General features: G+C 37.3%; 1 protein-coding gene across 1 annotated transcript in view; it reads left to right on the top strand.

The window, feature by feature from the left end:
• Positions 1-14,021, top strand: part of LOC139126977 (SID1 transmembrane family member 1-like) — a 31,048-nt gene extending 17,027 nt beyond the window's left edge. Inside the window, exons 5-8 of the mRNA XM_070692895.1 lie at positions 3,688-3,766; positions 4,882-4,953; positions 9,834-9,933; positions 13,925-14,021. Of these exons, the coding sequence (XP_070548996.1) occupies positions 3,688-3,766; positions 4,882-4,953; positions 9,834-9,933; positions 13,925-14,021 (348 nt within the window). The remainder of the gene's footprint in view (positions 1-3,687; positions 3,767-4,881; positions 4,954-9,833; positions 9,934-13,924) is intronic.
• Positions 14,022-15,670: the final 1,649 nt, after the last annotated feature.

The following is a 15,670-nucleotide window of genomic DNA, read 5'->3' as shown; positions in this document are numbered from 1 at the left end:
TATTTCCAACACACAAAAGTAGATGGAAAAGTCTAAAGGTCGCTTAGTATCGTAATATGGTGCCATGAATTATTTCCCATGCAAGTCTTTTATGCATATGCCATCGTGAGGTTATCAGATACCTTTGCTGATATTACACATTATGTAATTTACCTTATGCAATGTAAAGAATCCCATCCCATTGTCAAATACTCTATAAAGGTTAGGTAGGATATATTATATGTTAACGGAAAGTCTTAAATATGGTTTATATTCCACTTACCATTAGAAGTGAAAGGTCATTCAAAAACACCTAAACACTTTGTTTTAAAATAGCGATGTGTGGATATGAAATATAGGCATTTCAATTTGTTCAAAATATTATGGTGAGAAGAATAGGATATTGGTATGCCGACATCACTTATGAAGACATATGTTGATTTCTTTCACCAAAAAAATTGACCATTTGATTTTGAAAAATGCCAGCCTACTTTCTGTAACCCACTGACGTGTGTTAATATTTGTAGTGATTTGGCTTTTCACTTTGCTATCAATCAAAGCTGATACGGTCATTGCTAGCAGAGAGATATAGCCCATGCGCAGATACTCAACAGGTTTTAACCTATTCAAACTGCTTTGAACCTATCAGTGATGTTAAAACTATTTGCTCTGTACTTACGTCCACACTTTATAAATCCATAATACTATACTGTGTCTGTCTGATAACATACTCTATCACCAGTACCTTGAAGTACTAAATGCAGTGAGACGTTGTCACATGTACATTCCCCTCTGACTGAAAAATTAGCATATTACCTGAATTGTGAATTCATGTTGGTGCATGATATTCTTGCAGGTGATGTAATTACTAGTCATCAAAGCTAATTACATACCTTTCTCGCTTTTCAACAACTGTCTCCAGACGTTTTGTAAAGGCATGTCACAAAAAAGCGAAGACTGAAATATTCAGGTCTAAGCAAACTCCAAACCAATCATAACTAGAGGAGCACTGTAGGTTACCGCGGCAAACTTAAATAAATTAAGTACCATTCTCAGCTGACACACTATCCTTCTTAAACGTGATACAAATTGAAATTTTAGCCTAATCTTTGGGGGTTACTACACAAAATTTGGTGGATATCGCGTCGTATTCGAGAGGTGTGACGAGTTACGCAGCAGGAATCAAAACGCGGACACATCACGAGAATATGACGCGCTTTCGACCAAACGTCGTGTAACAACCCCTTTATCATGCTTTGATTATGACTGTTTTCCTACGTACGTTCAAAAAGTAGCGACGAAATCAACTGTTATCGAACTTACTTACTCCTTATTCATAAAAAGTTGGATGCTAAGGACTGATGGCAACCATATCACTTATTGATATTATTCCACTGTTGGGCCATTCCATTCAAGGGAGGGTTTATGGTAAAGCGGACAATTTAAATATTAAGATGTCGACAATTTAAATATTAAGATGTCGACACCGGTTTTCGCGATTTGAAGAGAGTTTATTTTAAGTTTAAAATGGCAATGGAGGGAAAACATAGGCTGGAGTGTGTAAAATGAGTGTTTTTTCGTGTTTTGAAACATAACTTCATCCCTTCGCGAAAGTTATGAGGCCCGCCAAAAATCGGGTCAAAATACTCGCCAGCGTTCGATTTCAAGCTCGATCGAGTAATGAACAGCTCAGAGCAAGCAGCTCTGCGACATCTATGAATGCAAAGTGGATATAGTAGCCGTACCGGTCAGTTTATCTCCAAGAATTATACATGTCCTCAGACGTCACATATGCTGAATTAACCATCTTAAAAAGGATTTAATTTGTGAGCGGATTGGGCAAAAAAATAAATTGTGCTGTTCCCATAACATGGTTTTCAAAAATAGGGTAGTTAGGTCGGCAGGAACATTTTTCCAAATATTTTTTTATTTTTAAATATGCATTTTTCAGGGGTTCAGGGCAGACAAACACTAGCCACAACATTTCCAGCAAAATGTATCATATATATAAAAGGAGAAACAAACATAAAATACATCCTCGTTCAAGCCAAAATCAACTGCCGAGTAACGAACTCGTGATTTTACGGGTTTCTTTCATTACTTCCGTGTTTACGTAGCTTCAAAAAGTTTAGGGTGTCGGCAGGTAAAAAATAGGGTTGGTCGGGTTATTGGAATAGCACAATTTTTTGGTTTTCCTTAGAGAAAACGTGAAGTGAGTGCACTGTGTCACTGTATAGCGTCGTAACTCGTTCATGTATATTTTGTTGCTGTATGTATAAAACATTTCCAAAGTATTTAAATCGTCTGCCTGTATACTTTTGTTACTGGCTTGCCAAAATGAACTGAACTTCTGTTAAACGAAAGTGTCGACTTTTCCTAGTATCTTATATTGTATCAGAAACTCGCACCGGGCACGATTATGACCTGTGAATCTTACTGTATAAATTGGAAATATAATATGTGCACCTTGTCTGTTTAAAGTATTTTCAGTGCGGTTGGATTTTTGTGGCTCATTCATGGCTGTAAACGATGTAATTGACCACCAAGATACTTAAACTCGTCAATGGGAAAACTTGTCGTATAGCGATTCTATCATGATGCACTGTCGACCGGGACCCTAGTCTTCAGTAGGGTAGACTAGACGACATGGAAACACAGCACTGTATGGGATCGGCCGTGAACGATGACAGATGTCGGTCGCAAAACGTACAAATTTTCAATGCTCTCGTTTTTATGTTTTTGGTGCAAGTGTACTTGTACCTGAGTGAAATGCCCATAAACTGACAGCACACAACAAAATTTTGACCATTGACCATTTGGAGTGTCATATCCTGTTCACTCAGCTGTTTTATGCACGTATGAACATACTAGAGAAGGTCACGCGTACGCGTAGCTGTAAGTGGTTCGGTTACGGTGAAAATATAATTCGTATATTAACATGTGAAAATACAGGTCCATATCAGTACCTTCTAAACAATAGGAGAATGGCAATACAGGCATAGCATGTATGATAAAAATAGCTATCAAGTTACATAATAACAAGGAGTGTTATTATCCACTCATATGGGCAGTCTTTTACCCCAATATGCTGTTTATAAACCCACCCTTACAATATTCTTGGCTCCAACAAAATTTTGTTTGAGAACATATATTCAACACTGCGCCTTCAGTCATCTTGTGGATGGAGTTTGTCAACACTCATACAGGACTTAATCTTCGGTCAAAGGAAATCGTTCAGTCTAAGCTATGTTGTGGCCATGTTGACATTCATTTGATTCCTCAGGCGTAGCGTGGTCGATGACTTCCTTTTTGAAAATGTGCCAAGCACGAAATTGCCTTTCCTGGTTACATAAATTAGAAGATCTGTAGGCAGCTTCTTAAACGGCGGGTATAAAAAGGATTTGCAATCGTGGGGTGGAAATACGCAGTTTTAGTGTTTTTCACTGTTTATTATTGGTACAATAATATATTTCACACCAGTCAAAGCATGTGCTGTATGGCACTAATTGAGCTTACAGAGTTCCAATTCATTGTGGAGCGCCGATGGAGACTATGTAGATATTGGGCTAATAGTCGTATTAAAATAACACTCGCTGGCTCAAACCATTTGAAACTTACTTAAACAAGTAAAGCATCCGAAAGTAGAATATATCCCTCTACTGTTGCTGCTAAGATTGTACCTATCATGCAGTGTCTATATTTTGCCAGAGACGTGACTTTCAAGACTTCTTCATTGTAATAGTGGTACATCCAAGCGATACTGAATGCCTGCCACAAGGAGATGAAGGTGAACATTTTATGAATTCAGTAGTTTCCCACAAAACTTTACTCAGCAGACCGTTTAATCATCAGAGCGCATTACAAAAAAGGAAACCTTGTAGCAAATTTAATTTTAATATCAAAATTAGCCTTGTTATTATTTGACACAATCATCGTGTCATGAGTCAAACGTTTTGAGGCTAGTGTGGAATTGTAAGGGTATATATGTGCTGTCTTTTTAACCAAAACCTGGATTGTACAGTCCCATTCCGTGTGACCACTCAAAATCTCATGGCAAGGATAGCTCTCCGACTCATGTACCGAATGTTGAACTAGTAAATTGTACTGAGTTCAAATGTTTATAAAATCCCCACATGTAGAATAAATTGGTTCTACTTATGTCGATTCACAAACATCGTTCCGGATAAAATGGTATTGTCGAAATTTAAAAGATAACTAAAATAAATTTGCACTATTTTATGAGGTTTTTGCGTTTATAGAAGTTTGCTGGCTGAAAGTTTATTTAATTCTCGTATGTCCACGTTTCTATCTGTGTAGTCAACCTTTCTGCCTGTTAACGTTTTTAGACGGTTTTGGCACCCCGACGAAAATACTAATGATGCACGTGTCTAGTCCCTGTGACTCTCATTTAATTCTGGAGAAATTATTAAGTAGAACAGGTCATGGTCAGATAGAGGAATTGTAACATAGATAAGTTGCATATGTGGGTACGTTACAGATACTGCATTTTACAGCAACCGTAAAACGCGGATATGCGATACAAAACCGATATACAGAGCTGTTGAATATGTAGGTAAAGAAACTAAAATTACATTGCAAGTAGATAGTAGAAAACAACCCTAGTGTATAAGAAAGATGTTTCAATTTTATATGAACACTCCTCCTTCATATTGTACTTACTAATCATTATGACAATGATTATCGTGATCATTATAGCTTTCGTCATCGTTATTATCTTGATCTGCAGCAGAGGTAACATCATATTTAGCATTTATCACCAATAAATGGAAAATTGGATTATTTCCTTTTCACCATTATTTTTCACTTAGGTAGGACTTGATGATATGTATCTCTATAACATCAATTATAGTTTTTTTTGTTGTACATTTAAATTACCTTGAGATATGCCCAGTGTTGGATCTGGAATGGAGAGAAGTAAGAATGTGACAATTCAAGTCATACCAGCAGCACTAGGTAAGTGAATGTTCTCAATTAAAGTGGTAACATGACATTGGTAGCATGAATACTCGATGAAATCCATTTCATGTCATATAATTTGATCAGGTATATAACAAACAAATGCTTTCAACGCTTTTATTAGATCATTCTCTCTTTTGACCAGTTTAAATTAGTCTAGTATAGTCTAGAACATCATGGGAAGTATTGTTTACTATTAGTGATATATTTTTAGAACCATACATCTCATTTTCACGCCTACGACGTTTTATTACCTGATGTACAAGGCAGTGGTATTTTTTTACGAATTTTCATTAGTTCTACGCATGAATTTTTTGATCGAAAAATTGATGCTTTGTAAAGTTTGGCCAAACATCCAATGCATTCACTTTTCCCGAGGACGTTTTCTGATGAAAGTCGTATGATCAACCTAATAAATGTAGTATCATTTGACTCGAGTGTTAATGGTACGAAATGTGTCAAACTGTCAGCCGACTCCTATCGACCCCTAGTGTTTTCACGTAAGGGGGCTTTCTTTCTGCCTACCTACTTTTAGCGAATTTCTAAAATGTTGACGCCTTATGTAAACATAGCCAGGCCTGCAGCTCATTAGCATCTCATCATTGGCTATTTTTTTTACATAGACTGTGTGCCCAGCTGGGGACCGGGGCAGCAGGTAACCTCGACCCCTGTCCGTTTCGACCCAAGTAATTCACACCCTCTTGTCTTTGTTTGTGGTCAGATCAATGCCGGTGCCTTATTCACTTCGACCTCAGTCACTTTCATGTTACATGTACCTGACAACGTTTTACTGAGTACATTATGCAGCTTGTTTCTGTGAGAAAAGCAGCTTCCTTCTGTATCTGATACTTGTGGGGGCCTGGGGTACCTCCGGCTCAATTTTCATTTGCTGACTAGGGAACGTGTGTCACTGAAGTGGGGAAGGATAAAGCATGTAATTTACTGATTTTGTGGAATAAGGCATTCGTCATTAACGCAATTGCTTGCCATATGCGGCAAGATTGGATGAGCGACGCCAATCCACTCGCCTCAGTGTCTTGACGCCAAGTGAGCCGATTTCCGGTTTAGGCGTCGAACTTACAGCAATGCATTATAGGATATCTTCCAGGGCGGCGTGTGATCAGCTTGAAGTTGAAGTCTCGTTCTCGTTGCTTCGACGTGAGGGATTATAACTTTATCGATGTATCGCATCATGGATTTCTGGTTGGACCAATGACTTTCAGTGTGGTGGATGTCCCACTTTTCTGGTAATTTGAAGACTGGGTGGCATCAGTCTGTTTTCCCCTGATAAAGCAGTTGTGGTGGCAGAAAATCCCCTTCGGCGGAAGCTGCAAATACGGCAGTGATCTGTCGCTTGTCGTCGAGACCCGCGATGGTCACCTGACGAGACCCCTCAGCTTCCATTGTTCACTCGCCTGCTGGTATGATCGCAACGCCGGTCTGGTCCCAGTTAATGACCATTTCGCGAGGAATGTTGAATTTCTTGATGATTTCTGTTATTCTTTGGAGAAAATTTTCTTGATGGCAGGGAAATCTGTGACGATCTTCATGTCATGCGACAAGGATGACCTTTGACCTCGATGTCAAAAATGTATCCATAGTTAATCAGATATGTTCATATCTATTTCTCTTATTGCCCCTGTGCACCGAGATGTCTCGAAACTCGGTCATTGCTGCATTGCAGCTATATTACAGTGTGTATTCTATCCCTCGACTAAGTGATTAGTTTCCTTTATTTTTCAATATAAATTTCGTTTTATACGGAAATTGCTGAGCTCACCTTTGGTTCGTTTTCTCTAAAGTAACAAAATTAACTGATTACAGTATTTCGAATGTTAATTTCCTGATGGGCAGTCGACGGGCAGCGACGGGCAATGACAGGAGCGGCCAATTTAAACAGTATTCAAAGCGAGTAAAATGGGAGCCCCTGCAGCAGCTGGTTAGACAGTAGAGGGGGAAGATCTACCCTCTACTGTCTGTTGTTGTACTCGGTCAATTCAGTGCGAGTAAGCGCAAGGCAACGACACATGGATTTTGCGCATCAAAACAGCGAATCGAATATTTACCCTCTACACATACAAAGAGAACCACAGACTAGAAATACGGCATGCAATTTGATGTCATGGTCGTCTCGATAAACTGTGGCCTTTTCATATTAAAATGAGATTCACAGGTGTCAGACTTTTGGGAAATATCGTGCGTGGTTAATGATTGGACGAGGTTATGCAAAAGAAGGACGACATTTCAAAGAGTCGATGGCGTCGTGCTGAAATTCGCTTAGCAACCATGTTTACTTTGTGAGCTTTCAGGGCAGAAACACTGCTTCAGGCCAATCGAAACATAATACGCCAACAGTTTCATAAAAACATCCTCCAATGACGAACATGTGGAAGACGACATGACTGACTGTACACCATTGAGTAAAATCTGACAGTATCGATAAAATACTTCCAAATTTGGTTCAACATGCTTATTATATATTCTTAAAAGTGTGAGAGGAATTTTTAAAATGGTAAAACCCACCTCGCCAGATCGCCAAATCAGCTCAGCACAACACGACAACGAATATCCCAAATTAGTTCCAATCGTGTTAACGTTTAAATGTTCAACCAAATTACCGTTGTAATCTCTAACCTCTTGACTTTAATAATGGCAAATTTGGTAAAAAACTAAATAATTCCATTCAGTCACACATTTTTTCATTTCGAGTCTTAAATGTTCATAGTTTCATTTTCGCGTTATTTTGAGATGAGAATGTGAACTTTTGGAGAATCAAGCTTGCTGACCGCTATTTTTTCTTAAATATTTGATTATTTTGACACGCTGGAATTCAAAAATCCCTGATAGTCGCCAACCAACCTAATCTTCCATGTGTCGCTCTCTTGTCTGATATGGTGTTTAAATATGTTTCACTGTCGATGTCATGAGCGTCAAATGATCAAACCTCTTCTTAAACTTCATCAAAGTCAGAGCTATCACTGTCCCTGCCGGTATGCAGTGACAGTGACACTGCCAGTAGGCAGTAGCAGGGCGGTAACAGTACTAGCTTTCATAATTTTGATAATAATTTTGTTCAATTTATATAGCTGTGTTCTTATTCTACTTCCTACAGCTTGTTGAACTGTCTACTAGTAATCTGCTTGCCAACACAGCCTGGCTGGCTTTGTCGACAAACTGAATATATTTTGTTTTTCAGCATGGTTTAAGGAGAAACCAAGAAACTGTATTTGATATATTGCACAGAAATATTGAAAACGTATCAACAGTTGCAGCTTCTGCTTGTTACTAGGATTACTTGTTTGGCTTTTTACGAAAAAAAGATCTTTACGAGATGAAATTAATAAAATGCGACAAAACGGTTCAAGATTTTCTTAAATTATTACATACACAAGAAAAATTCGATGAACACTAAAATGTTATTCATTTTTCATTTAATTACCTACCAAACCTTGAAATAGGAAAATGTATAAACTAAAAGGGAACCAAAATGTTAAGGTCTCCATTAAAGGTGAAGCAAAATTTTCATTTACCCCTTTGCTACCTCCAAAATTTTCGAATCCACCCTGATACCTCAAGCCCCTCACCGATTTTGTAAACGCAGCCTTGCCTAAATAGCTAGAGGGTTATATTGTTACAGATCTCATAAATTATAAGAAATCGACAGCTCTCTTGTTAAGTGGTACTGGTCACCGTATTATAATTTTCTTTTTAGTAACTTTTGACCTCGTCATTATGTACTGCGATACCTAATTGTAAATTAATCAATCGGGCTAGATGGTTGGTTTTCTTGGATATTAATTAGCCATTGATAGTCAAACTTTGTTTGAAAATTTTATCATGACCTTTGATAAGTTCTGACCTAGTCTACGGTAGTTTACTGAATACAATAGGTAAAACTTAGGATTAAGTGCAAGTGGACACCATGTGGATATTCTTTCTGCAATTTCCTTTTAACTTCAATGGTTACTCGGAGAAGGGGAAACTGGAGGACCAATAACGTTCTCCTAATTTTAGACTAACACATAACTTATTCCGCATATCTCTGCTTGTTAAACGGAAAGTTACAGGACCGTGGGCGCACAATAGGGGCATAATTGATGACGTAGTCATTTGCATACACTTTGACCGGATGGCAAATTTGAATAATCATGATGGGCACTTTCGTGGCATATGCAAAAAGGGGTCAAATGGTCGTACAGGGAACTTGTTTTGAAACATATGAGTTCTCCGACAAAAACGGAACATTTTCCCAGTTTATTCTCGACTCAAGTTTAGTAGTTATATATTCACATAAAGCATTTGCAAGATTTCATGACAATGTACGCCTGAATTCGAAACATACAATGCAAGATCCGAGTTACATGGATATTCCACATTGGTTTAGGGTCATTAGCATAGAATTTTAATATCGAAACAATGCTCATTAAAGTAATCTGCAGATTTGAATATCATTATACCTCTCATCTTGCACTAATAGCTGAAACATGACAGAATTCTGAGACCAAACACGGCACGTCCGATCAGAAGTGTGGCTTTGTTACATTTGCATAAATTTACGATAATCTGGCCTTTATAGGGGAAGTTCCTGTGAAAGCACTCCTAGACATGGTATACCGACAAATTCCACACAGTAAAAAATTTCCCTTTTCTGCCTTTCTGTAAATATTTCGACATAAAATGGTATTTTGCCATACTCTTTTGTTCAAGTCATTGCTACTTTAAGTTAGATTTTAAGTAATTTCGTTATTCACGTAGTAATGTAGCGAACCTCAAAGCTGATGGCTCGGGTAAACTTGACTAAACTTAGGTTTTAAACTTAATGATATGGATTATTATAGTATTGTAAATCTTGTTCACGTTCCTTTTTTTCTTTTCAGGATTAGTATACTTGATTGCCACTCTACCAGTCATTGCAGGGCACCTGCTTATTTGCATCGGTATTTTTATATTTGTGAAATATTGGAAAAAATGCATAAGGTAAGTATACGTTGAAACGTTTCCTCTGTGTATCCACATTTTCTTTGTATATCTTTGCAAATCTTTTAGTGTGTTTTGGTATTCAAGGACGAAATATAGGTATGAATACTACGTTTGAACGTACCTACGCGTACTATGTATAAGGTGCTGCCGATGAAGCTATTCGTTCATAAAGGTTTACGTTTTTTCAGTCAATAAATTAATATTCAGTTGGGTGGGGGAGTCAGTTTCTTATTGTGTCTTTGTTTCTGGTAGATATTCAAGTATAGATAGGGAGGAAAGAATTAGAAATTTCTGTAAAGATGCAGTTGAAGATCAGATGCCTTTTCCCTTTCAATGTGGATTGTATAGCGAATTTCTTGAGTCTTTTCAAAAGGAAGGGAACTATCCCCACATTTTGACATTAGAGGCGATGAAGAAAATCTAGAACTTGTAATGAAAGTCATGCCTGTAGACCTAGCAAACTTTGTCAGTAATGTTTTTTAAGAGAAAGGAATTTATGCATAATATTGATGTATCTTTACTCTTATTTATTCATATCTTAGGCCAAGAAAAGAAAAATGTTTCAGGGCAGGTCTTACTTTAAAATAATGCGGCGACGCGATTTTTTAATATTTTTTTCCCTCAAGGAGGACGGTCAGTTTTACAGTTTTATCAATATCTTCACATATATACTGTTCATGCAGTCACTGATCGTCCCAAAGAATTTTCTCTTTCTCTTTATCCGTTTTGGTCTGGTGTCATAGCAATCAGTACGTAGTTTGTCGCGGCCACCGGCCACAAAGCAGGAAAAAAGGGGTGACGCGCTGTTGTTCAAGTGACGCGCGCGCTGACCAGAAACATTTCTTTTTTAGTTTTGGCCTTAACGATCTATGTTACTTCAGTGTCTTTTAAGCCCTAGGGGATGGATGTGGCAAGTCAACTTATGACACTTTAATGAATAAATATAACAGAAGATATCGTTTTAGTATGCTCAGGGGAGAAATTTTAGTGTTTACAGTGTTTAGGGAGAAATATTCATGGTTATGGATACCGGACGAGAATCGTTGTTGTTAGGGTTAAAACTTAAGGGAATATTGAGCAGTGGCAATACTAGGAAGAGACTAGTTGGCAGCTTTGACTATTGTGGGGATTGGTGGACATGGCAGACCATACAAACTTGAAGAAATAAAGCATTATAATCGGATAGGAGGGCATATTTCGCATTCGCTTGTTGGAGGGCAGGTACGAAGAGCTGCATTTTCACTTAAACAATATCAAGTCAAGGTACAAAATATTTCAAATCAGTATTGTTATGATTTTTTTCAATTCATTGAATAACGAGCGGCTTACTTGTCCGTCTGTCTGTCTGTCTCTCTGTCTGTGTATATGTATGTATGTATGTATGTATGTATGTATGTATGTATGTATGCATGCATGCATGCATGCATGCATGCATGCATGCATGTATGTATGTATGTATGTATGTATGTATGTATGTATGTATGTATGTATGTATTATGTATGCTGTTACGTGAGAAAAAAACGGTGAAGTCAGTGATTTTCTTGACAATAAAATTCATTACAAAAATATAAAACTGATCAATAAGTCAAGGGAGAGAGTACAAACTATAAAAATTTAAACGTTAGTTCAATTGATGGAGACTGAGGGGTCGGCTCTGTTTCTGCAGGCTTTATTACTACAGCAACGTTGAACTACTGCTACAAGATGCAAAAATGAAAGTGTTCGAAATATGGGTAAAACGACTAGATATCATATGGTAAGTATATATGAGTTATAGGGTCCATTAAATAGTGTCCCATATATTTTCCGATATATAGAGTTCACATGGTGTTCAGTTTTTGTATCGTTACAACGTGCAATGGCTGCTGCTGTACGTGTAGAACGTCGTTGACGTTTACCAGAGTCAAGCAGAATTGTGTCCGTGTCATTGTCGCTGCTTGGTAACAATGTAGAAGTGGCTGCCTTCCCGTCGAGGGGCTAAAGTTTCACAATAGGACGTTAGTGAGTCCAGTCGTAGTCTTGAATTCCTCGGATGGTATCATTCCATCTTTACCGTAGTTTAACTATTCCACAATGGCCAATGGCCAGTGCATTCGTCGTTTAGTGTTAGTGTGTACTCGAACGTCTCCGGCATTGATTTCGTTGTAGGCAGTTCCGTTTAATTGCCAAGCAGGTAGATATTCTGAAATCCATCGATGCCAGAATTGTTCTTGCAATTGAGTAAAGCGTACGTACCGTTTGTTCAAGTTACTGTGATATCCATAGGTTGGGTCCGAAAGTTCGTCGACGTCGTCGTGCTGTGGGTGTGGCACGCCTGTAAGTGGTCGTCCTTGCAGAAGGTGAGACGGTCATAGGGATACCATGTCTTCAGAGTTCATGTACAAGTAGTTGAGAGTCGAGTCGTTCACAGACGCGTCAAGCTATGATCACCTATGTCAAACAACCGCACATATTACTCACAAGAAGTCGTCGAACTATTTTCACATTTAAATAATGTTAACGACTACCTACCTTGAATATGAGCGAGATGCTTTGGCGATTATCAGGTTACAGTGGACACAAAGGAGTGACTTCGGTTGGTTTGATCCCTCCCTCCCTCCCTCCCTCCCTCCCTCCCTCCCTCCCGCATGTATGCATACATGCATGCATGGAGGGAGGGATGAGTGAGGGAGGGAGTGTGTGTATGTGTGTGTGTGTGTGTATGTATGTATGTATGTATGCATGCATGCATGCATGTATGTATGTATGTATGTATGTATGTATGTATGTATGTATGTTATGTATGTATGTATGTATGTGCATGCATGCATGCATGTATGTATGTATCCATCTATCTATATTATTCATGTAGTCAGGTATGTATTGATGAGCATGTATTCATGTGTTCATGCTTGCAGGTATTGATGCCTGTATGCCTGGATCGACGAATAGATTGACTGTGGGGTAGTTTGTCTTAACTTGATTGCATCGATGTGAATGTGCGGTCATTGCTGTTTCCCTTAATATAAACTTATAAAGGGGGCGCTGCATCCGACAAAGCATAGATTGCTCAAAATCACTTTTTGGCAAATATTCATTTAATTTGAATTAATTTGCGAACCAAAGATTGAAATATCAGTAGGGTTCGCCTTTTAGCTTGTCAAGCAGTTGTAAGTTATACGAAACAGTGTCAGTTTATGCCAATGTATGCTGATCTTCCGATTTCCTGGCTTATGTTTCCTTCTTATTTCAAAATTTCCAAAGAATTTAACTCCACTTTAGCCGGGTTAAATTTTCTTAAATTTTCACATTGTGTTCTTTAAATGTTACATAACAAAACGGCTACTTTTGTTTGGAAATAAAGTCCTTGCATTTTGAATAAGCGGCATTTTGTTAATCATGATTTTAATCACTTTTTTGAGTGACAGTCTTTCAACCTTGCTATTTTAGAATGAGGATGGATTATGCAAAACGAAATAGTCGTTTTTTTCTACATATACTTTTCTTTCTAATGAAGTATTATATTCAGAAAATAGTGTAAAGTTTTTGACTTAAGTTAATTTTTATCATTACTACCAAAATTGAGGTTTCTTACCCCAAATATACACCCACTTCATCCTACGATTAAAACTACTGTTACCATACTAAAATTTAGAGTCTCTGCGTTTTGAAAATATATAGTATGAGGGGGTTTCATTGTCATTTTTGATGATAAATATTGCTTTGAAAAATACTGTGTTGGCAACATGCAGCTTTGCCTTAATTCATATTTTGTTTAAAGATTATGCTGTAAAGAGAAAGAGAGCAGACATAATGTCGATCGTACTTCTGTAAGATCAGCGCCCCGGAGAGATGTTGCAGGTAACTAACCTAAGTTTTGCGATAGTGTGTTTAAATATCTGTCAGTCTCCAAAAGACACATCCTCTATAATGAAGAGGTTGGTAGACCCAATCCCCTGAATCTCCACCTCAATGATTCTCTATCGTATTCAAACTCACAATTTACAGAACCAGGCAAGGTGTTACCGAAGACGTTCTTTCGGAACGAGCATTATTAGTGGCAAAGGAGGTGGCCACGAAAAGACCCAGGGTATTCGGTGGCTAAACGTTCCTCGGTTTCATGAGTCGGTGCCTCGAACGTTCACTCATTCCAAATTTTACCAAGATTTTTTCATAAACAAGTTTTCTGAGGTTATCCGATGAAACAGCTGTGTATTAATTGCTGATATCATTATTATACAATGAACACGATCAAAGTCAATTCAAAATCAAATTTCTAGTACACGAATAACCCCATTATCACGAAATGGTATTGAAGTTCATGCAGATCAATTATCAAACATATGTAATGCGCAGATTTAGCTAGTTTTTATAGGTAAACCATTCTTTATTTTTTTCACAGTAGTCTAACGAATACAATGAAATGAAATTAAAGGCGAAATTCAGTGATCAAATTTGTAAATTTTTAAATCAAATTTTAAATCAGCGCACTCATGTAAGGATGTACCTGTAATACTAGATATATAGAGTGGCTAATCTCATATATGCGTAATCTTTGCATATATATATATATATATATTATATATATATATATATATATATATATATATATATATATATATATATATATATATATATATATATATTAACACTAATACTTCAAGCACAAGTAATAATATCTGTTACTTAAGTTTCATACATCGAGTACCGTAATTTCCCACGAGGACATCTCTATACTTATATACACACATATATATCATATATATATATATATATATAATATATATATATATATATATATATATATATATATATATATATATATATATATATATATATATATATATATATATATTTATATATATTATATTTGTGTGTTTGTGTGTGTCTCTATGTGTGGTGTATAAAACCTTCTGATTGTCTGATTAAATGAAGGCAATAACACATACACTACGGAGCTTTCGCACATTCTAGAGAAAGTAATTCCCCAGCTGAGATATTAATTTTGCGAAATCGACATCAGGCCCTGTTGTCTTTTGATCATGGAACAGACTTAAACTCTGAGTCACAATGGTTCAAGTTTCATGTTCATTACATCTCTCTCTCTCTCTCTCTCTCTCTCTCTCTCTCTCTCTCTCTCTCTCTCTCACACATGTTTACGAATAAGTATCCATTCTTTTCAACTTTTAAAAATTGAGAGATGTTTTTCTTTGTCATATAGGTCGTCCATCCTCCCCTATGAGCTTCCAAGAGAACAATACTGAAAGGATAAAGGTATAATCTTTTTTCTTGTAGGTTCTTATAAATTCATCAAGCCTTTCTCACGAAGGCAGAACGTATGTTCGTTCATTTGTTCTATGTAAATGAAAGCTATGCAACCGCATGCTATGCTGAGAGTATTTCGTACTCTTAGCTTTGTGAGATTCCATTACAAAACATATCTCGAATGCATTTCAAGCCACTGTATATATCCTCTATGTGAAAAGATGTTATTTAAAGATTGCAAATTGCTAGCGTTTGATCCAGCGCACAGTAAGATGTAGGGAGCTGCAAGTTGCACTTAGAGGTAGATGATGGAACTGAGTGGGTCTAGTTTTGCTGAAGGAAAGAGTACTATGTTGGATAGTTCCACCGGTTAATGGTTTCCTGATAATCTGGTATCATTCACATTATAATAAAATGATATAAGAGGGAAGGCACCGTGGACCAGTGGTTAGGGCGACGGACTCACTATAAGAGGATGGTGGGTTCGAG

Source organism: Ptychodera flava, unplaced genomic scaffold, assembly GCF_041260155.1.
Source record: "Ptychodera flava strain L36383 unplaced genomic scaffold, AS_Pfla_20210202 Scaffold_28__1_contigs__length_4768798_pilon, whole genome shotgun sequence".
In the NCBI taxonomy this organism is placed as follows: domain Eukaryota; kingdom Metazoa; phylum Hemichordata; class Enteropneusta; family Ptychoderidae; genus Ptychodera; species Ptychodera flava.
This window is presented reverse-complemented; position numbering and strand designations above follow the sequence as displayed.